Source organism: Monoraphidium neglectum (genome assembly GCF_000611645.1).
Source record: "Monoraphidium neglectum strain SAG 48.87 unplaced genomic scaffold scaffold03064, whole genome shotgun sequence".
NCBI classification, from domain to species: Eukaryota; Viridiplantae; Chlorophyta; class Chlorophyceae; order Sphaeropleales; family Selenastraceae; genus Monoraphidium; species Monoraphidium neglectum.
The window spans coordinates 1-7,309 of record NW_014010564.1 but is presented as its reverse complement, the minus strand read 5'-3'; the positions used below and the strand labels follow the sequence as shown (position 1 = coordinate 7,309).

Below are 7,309 nucleotides of genomic sequence, written 5' to 3'. Positions count from 1 at the left end.
GGACGCGCGAGCGCGCGCGTCGGCGTACAACGCAGCGTGCGCGAGCGCAAGCCCCGCACCCAGGTAGCAGGACGCCCGCGCGGGGCCGGCAGTGGCACCCCATTGGGCCGCCTCGCCTACAAAGCCCCATCAGGGCCGGCTCTGCGGACGCCCCCGGCCTCGGGGCCCTGGCGACTCACTGCCTACAAGGCAGCGCGCCTGGGGTGCTCCCCGGAACAGCCTGCCCCGCGCGCGGGCACTGACCTCAGTGCAGCGCGCGCGGGGCACTTCGGCTCGCGCGCCGCCGCGAGCGATGGCCCGTAACGACGGCGCGGGCCGCAGAGAGGCGCGGCCACTTGCCCGCGCGGGGACCACATTCCGTGGCGCTCAGCCGCTCAACGGCAAAGCATTCGTCTCTGCCGGTACCACCAGGCTTCTGCCTGGGTGCAATACCACCCTACAGTTGGGCTCCTGGGCCGCGCGGGCCGGCGCGAGGGCGACGTGGGGGGCAATAGCGGGGGCTCAGCGCCCGCCGCGCCGCGCGCCCTTCGGAAAAGCTGGGGCGCGCGGCAAGGGGCGGCCGCGCGCGCGGCCGCTCCTGGGGCGCGGCGGGGCCGGGCGGGCGTGGCTGGGGTGGGCGGCGCGGGCTGCACTGTGGCGGCCGCTCGACCGTGGCAGGCGCGAGGCGCGCGGCGTTAAGGCGCCGCGCGTCGGCCGCCGCTGGATCCTGGTTTTGAGGGGATGGACGACAGAAGAGGCGAAGGCGTACTGGGTTGAGAGAGGGGGTGTGAGCGAGCAAGAGAGCGCTCATGAGCGCGCGCAGAAAGTCGGTCGGCAGTGCGAGTGATGCAGCAGTTGCCCAGCGTCTCGTGCAATTTGCAAGCTGTGCATATTGCAGCTTGCAATCAACCCAGCGCGCACACGGCCATGGCGCGGAACGGGCAAGCGCGCTGCAGCGCCCCGTTGGCGACAGCTCGTCCTCTGGGGCTGCAGGCCCACCCCTCACCTGGGCCAGTGCCGTCACTGTCAAGGGAGACACAAGGGAGACGTCTCCGATTTCTTCGTACTGTAGTGTGCGCCTGCGACTGGGAGGGGCGAAGAATGCGGCGGGCCCGATCAGCGCTTCAAGAGAGCGTATGAAGAGCCGTAGGTGGAAGTATGAGCATGCGATGAAGGGGGCCGCTGGCGACTGCAGATCCGTGGCGGACAGCAAGCTATTGGGGCGATTGAACTCGCTGTTCAAGGACGCCAGCAGGCACAGACACGCAGTGCCCTCCAGCGGCGCGGAGATCCCGTGCCACAAGTAGATTGACATTATGCGTTCATGTGAGGCGATGTTTGGGCGGTACCGCGGCTCCTTTAGGCGTCCGCCCAAGTGATGTCACTGCAGGCAGGGCACTGCGGGCAGCACCGCCTCAGTGCCCACGGTCGGAGGCTTCAAGGAATTGTCCGTCTCCGTTTCACAGTTGTGAATTGGCACGTGTGCGACAAGCAGCAGAGTGCTCAAAGAGAATGGGGCATCCCTGCCCGTACCCGCTCCACCAGGACTCGTATCACAAATCACCTGCGCGTGACGGCGAGTCGCGCTGCTATGGTGCTTTTGGGAGCTGTGTCCCGCCATTGCCATCCCGACTACCGGCGGAGGGGGGCGCCCAACCCTGCCTCGGCGCTTTTTCACACTGGTATGGCGCTCTGCGATTGAGGCGGCTGTACAACCCCTCCCACTGCGACATCTTGCACGCTCGTAGACAGGCTGACCGCGCAATCCCAGCACCCTCACTGCTTCTCGCCGACAGCAGCAAACCGTCCACCAGGCCGTATCACACTGGGACCCGCCAATGAGCCTACAGCAACCAATGGTGCTTATTCATTTTCTTACAATGTTGATCGCACCGCAGCGTATATGAAAGGGCTACCCCAGCAACCCTGCGCCTACAGATGGTGGCATCTTGACACTACCGTATGCACCAGGGAGGTTGCACCAGGGTGAGGGAGCATGCCGTTAGTCACTCCTACGGCACAGACCTGGTACAGACGCATCCAGCAGCGTTGGGGCAGGTCAGCCACGGTCATTATCTGCTCTTCAAAGCCTGACAACCACGTTCACCCCGATATTTTGCCAGCCGAGCAGCGTCCAGATCGCGTTGCAGAATTCGTTGGTGTCACCCGGCTCAGTGGCGTGCGAGCCTCTTCCTTTGCCATGAATAATCGGGCGTCAAACACGTCGCGCCAAGTATGGAGCCCAGAGAGTGGGACCATCAAGGCGGCGCCCGTCGGCCCACGCCCAATGGGAATGCGCATGACGCGGGTGTGCAGCTTTTCCTACCTGCTGCCTTTCTGGTCGGTGATGTCTCTCCTGCTGCACTTCATAACGCTGACGCTCGTACTGTGGCTGGTCACGCGCATGCAAGGTGAGCTGAGCGCCCAGTGTCACCGCCACTAGTACGCTTGTCGCTGCTGTCTCGCGCCTAGAGCCGGCGCACCTAGTTCTTGCCCTGAAGCACTCACAGGGCGGGTGACACCTCTGGACCTCCGAGTGCCATCCCCGCCGCGCCCCACTTGCAACCGCCTGCGGGGCCGACCGCCCTCGCCGGCCGCCTCGCAGAGGACGATGGCGGGGCGGACCCCTTCGCCCCGCCAGACGCCTCCACCGCCCGCCCCTGGCTGCGGCCGCTGCTGCGGCCGCCGGACGACTGGTGCTTCCAAGACCTGATGATAGGAGACGCCTCGGTCCACAGGCTGGAGCGCTGCTGGCACCACGGCGGCGGCGCGCGCCACGGGCCCTTGTGCCCGTCTGCCAAGGACGCCGCCCGGCCGGCAGCGCTGATCTTGACGATCGCGCTGAACAACGACAGCTTTGGCCTCGCCCAGCAGCAGGAGGAGGTGCCTTCTCTCAGGGGGATCGACGGCTTCCTGGAGATGCTGAGTCAGCAGGTTTGAGGTCTGATGGGCCGGCGCGCTGGCGGGCACTGGGGATGCACTCCGCACCAGTCACACGCCGCCATCGCCTCGGTCACGGGCAGCTGCCTACGGCCAACAGGCAGCTTCATATTGGTGGCAGCCCCTGATATGGATACATACATCAGGTAAAATTGTGCATTCTCACCTGCAGTTCCCGCGCTCACTTGCGCCTGTGTGCACCCGCCACGGCGCAGGACTATCCCCCCTGCCGCACCTCCCTGGGGCTGCTCGTATCAGACGCCGAGTTCTACCCGGAGGCGGTCCGCTCGTTGGAGCGGTTGGTGCGGGGCAGGGGGATGGCGCGCCTGGTGGTCATCAACAAGACCATAACCACGGGGATCAGCGACCAGGCGGACCGGCATGACGGTGCGCTTCCTGAGGCGGCCGATGGATGGGATGCTATGCAGGCAGAAAGGGGTCTGTATTTCAACAATGGAGTCTGAAAGGCCTGAAAGTCATGCACGAGCACTCGCATGTCTTCTTATGGTTGCACATCTTGCAGCTCCCCTCACGGGCAAGGAGCAGTAATAGGCATGTCAATTGCCAGCCGCCTGCCGTCCCCGCCGCCCGAAGCCCCCTCACTGCCCAACTCACTGCCGCGCAGACAGCTTCCAGCGGCAGCGCCGCACCACCCTCGCGCGGCTACGAAACGTGGCGGTCAGCATTGCGTTGGACGGCGAGGATGCTGTTTTGTGGGTGGATTCTGATATCACGTCAATGCCCAACACCACGCTCTCCACGCTAATAGACAGCGGCAAGGACGTCGTGACAACCATCACCAAGGGGTGAGCACCGCAAGTGTCCTGGTGCCGCCTGCCTGGCTGGCACTCGCGTGGTGCATGTCGCAGTGCTGCCTGCACGAAAGTCACAAAGGCAGGGAGGCCGCGGCAGCGAATGATGGCCGCTGGCTTGGGCTATAGGCCGCGCCTGGGGCAGCGGCTCGCTGCGCGCTCTGCACATATGCGGTTGCTGGAAGGAACAGGCCCCTCCTGCCCCCCGACGTCATCATGCTGTTGTAAACGGCAATTGAATCAAGTGGCCAAGTCAGCACCCCCCTTGCTACCCTGGGCCGCGCCCCCAACCCTGACCAGGTGGGACGGACGGATTTGGGACCTCAATGCATGGGTTCTGCCCCGGCTGCCGTTTGACCCCGAGCTAGGAGACGAATTTGTGCCAGGTGAGCGGCCATGCCTCTGTTGCCCAGTCCCCCACCCGCTCTGACATGTAGGACACTTGCGGAGGCCCAAGAAGGTCCTATCATGTGGCCCTGTCATGTGGCACACGCAATACAAAGTGGTGACTCATGCGCATCTTCGCATCTTTACAAAATTGCACCAAACTTCTGTAGGCAAGCTAGATTACGGTACAGCCGCACGATTCTAAAGCATAGACACAATGCGTGGGTATTCGCGCGCGCGCACACACACACACACACACACACACACACACACACACACAATTATGCACGCGCGCGCAGGCGCATACACCATATGCACGCTCACACACACGCGTGTACACATGCCAGGACACGCATGAACACATGCACGCAACACGCACACAAGTACCCGCCCACCAACGCGCACACACGCATGGACTTCGCTCCAGGCCCTGTTGTGGGGGAGACCAAGCTGCCGAGTGACTTGGAGGACAGCGAAGAGCCGTTTGTCCCACTGGACTCTGTTGGCGGCTGCACCACCCTCGTGCGCGCCGACGTGCACCGAGAGGGCGCCCTGTTCTCGCCGCATTACGTGGTGCGCGCACAGACGCGTGGGCGTTTGATTGGGACAACCTTGGCAATATGTAGCAATATCTGCATGGTCGTATGGGGCACAGGTATCATCAGGATCCTGCAGGGTTCTGCATACACGTGCTTCGGCGCGGCTTGGATGCGCTGTTTGCAACTGTCAGTCTGCAGCGAATCAGCCTCTGCCACCACTGCAAACGTTTGGCCGCGCTGAGGAGACGTGCCCCCAAATCCCGCCATCCAGGTTGGCACTACGTGGGAGAAGGATGGATTTGACGGCATTGAGACCGAGGGTGCGTGTCCCTTGCAACATGATCGTGGTGGTTGGGGTTGTTGGTACTTTTAGGGGACACCCCGCTCAAAGCCATGCTCAACACCCTGTTCCAGCTAGCTGCTGCAGCTGCCCTGCCTTCCTCTCAACCCATGGCGTCCTGCCGGATTGGCGCTGGCTTGGATTCAAGCGGCGAGCAGCCCCGTTGTGGCCTGGCTGCCTGCCATCTCATCCGCTTCTGAGCACCCACTAGCAGGTCTGACTCCATGCCCAGGCAAGGCTGCTCGTCACTACTGACTAATACCGCCGTTTCCCCACCCTGCACTTGCGCATTGCTATCACCATGGCCGCTGCCGCCGACAGGCTTGTGCTACGTGGCCAAACGCATGGGGCGCAGCTGCTGGCTAGCTACCAAGATTGTCACCTACCACCAGTCCGCCCACGACCGATGACAGCACCACAAGGGCGTTGGGTTTTTGCCCATTGATGCCCCAATCCGACGGGTTGCCCACCACCCAGCCGGCACGTGCCCGCCAGCAAGCGCGGCCGCGCTGGTGGGTGCTCGGCAGCATAATCAGACGCATGGCAATCCGTCCGGTGGTTGGTGCCTCCCTTCAGGGCAGAGGTGCGGGTGCTTGTCATTCACCTGCTTCTTGTGCGTTTCCGGTAGTCGAAGCCAAGCCTGTTATGCTGTCGAGAACGACCACCCATGGCCTGAACAGCGACGGCGATAGGTGTGTGTGTGTGCGTGTGTGTGTGTGTGTGTGTGTGTGTGTGTGTGTGTGTGTGCGCACGCGCGCGCGCACCATGTGCTTTTCTGATCCCTGCAGGCAAACGCAACGCACTTTTGAACTCTTGGTGTGTGCAGGCCCATGCATACAAACCCTGCAGGGGCCTCCATGTGCTGCAACGCACACTGAATCCCCACTTCATATTGCGGCAACACTTTTACAATTACTCTGGCGCAATTCGCTGCACAAGAAGCGTCGGTGCTGCTTCCGTAGTTGGTTGACACCCAAGTGTCCGCCATGATCCATGGCCACCTTATTCAGCAATACAAATGAAATACGATGCAATTTGTAATTGCAATTCCTGTGGTAAACGATTCAATTTATTTGAGCCTCGGAACACTCAGAACACGACCGACCGAAACCACCCAGCCTCGGACAACCTGAACTCAACTCGCTCGGGCCTTCGAGGCGCGCTTTTCCGCGATCACGATCCATAAAAATGTACTGCAATTCTTCATGAGACGGTATCACGCCTCTTAGGCCGCCTTGCCTCGGTCGGCATGCGCACGCCTCTTCGAGGGCTGCCGCTTCGTTCTGGACGTCCGATGCAGAGTGAAAGCTCGCATCTCAGGCAGAGGGGCTCGCCTGCAGCGCAGCAGGCCTACGATGGGCGCCTGACGTTGGCACACCAATGGGGCGCCTCGCGCCTGGGCGTGCTGCCCTCGGCCAGCTTCTGCTTGCATGGGCTCACCTTCATGCTTGTGCTGTGGCTCGTACTTGACCGACAGAATGGTAAGCTGCGTTGTGAGGCTGAATTGTGCATGTCAACATGCGCATGTGTCCCAGCACATACTTCCCTTCCCGACCCTCCTGTGGAAGCCAGCAGGCGGTTTCGCTGTTGCCCGGCCTCTCAGCAGGCCCAGGCTATCACGGCTTGCATCTTACTCAGATTCGTCATCATAATCACGCAGATAGCGCCTTGGACATCCGCAAGGCAGCCTCCCGCTACTTCATGCCAGCAGGCTCACAGAGCGCCGGCGCAGCCGGCCCCGCATCGTGCGCAGCTAGGTGGTCTGCGGGTGGCGAGCCCGTTGTCGCGGCCACCGCGACCGCGCACATGCAAGGCGCTGGCAGCGACGCTTGGTGCTCCAGCGATGAGGAGTCCAACGGCATGACGGTGCACCGGCTGGCGCGGTGCTGGGAGGCGGGCCGGCCGCCGCCTGCCGCGCGCGCGTGCGTGACTCCAGAGGACACGGCGCGGCCGAGCGTCCTAATACTGACAGTGGCAATGGGGAATGACAGCTTCGGGCTCATCAGGGACAAGGGCCTGATCAACAAAGGTCCCAGAGGCATCTCGGGGTTTATGGGAATGCTTGCTGAGCAGGTGCGTGCACTCGTGACCGCGTAAACAGAAAGGGTTTTCTGCCCGTCGGTGCGTGCATGTATCGGCAGCATCAAACATGCGCAGGCTCGAGGCGGAGGTTTGTGGCGCTGCTGCCACGCACGCTCGCATTGGAAATGACTTCGCTTGGCTCGGCTCGTCCCCAGTGTGGCGGCAACAATGGCGCCCGCTCGTCTGGGGTGAACGAACCCATTGCTGCCCCTCCTCCCCCCCTCCCTGCC

At 62.8% G+C, this 7,309-nt stretch overlaps 2 protein-coding genes across 2 annotated transcripts; one reads left to right on the top strand and one right to left on the bottom strand.

Moving 5' to 3' along the window:
- Positions 1-985: 985 nt before the first annotated feature.
- Positions 986-1,294, bottom strand: MNEG_12101 (hypothetical protein; the record flags this gene model as incomplete). Its single annotated transcript, XM_014039428.1, has 1 exon — positions 986-1,294. A coding segment is annotated over one exon (309 nt), but the record flags the coding sequence as incomplete, so codon positions are not given.
- A 972-nt stretch (positions 1,295-2,266) lies between these two features.
- Positions 2,267-3,725, top strand: MNEG_12100 (hypothetical protein; the record flags this gene model as incomplete). The annotated part of the gene is made up of 4 exons (XM_014039427.1): positions 2,267-2,390; positions 2,585-2,913; positions 3,135-3,306; positions 3,545-3,725. Coding segments are annotated over 4 exons (806 nt in total), but the record flags the coding sequence as incomplete, so codon positions are not given.
- Between the last annotated feature and the right edge of the window lie 3,584 nt (positions 3,726-7,309).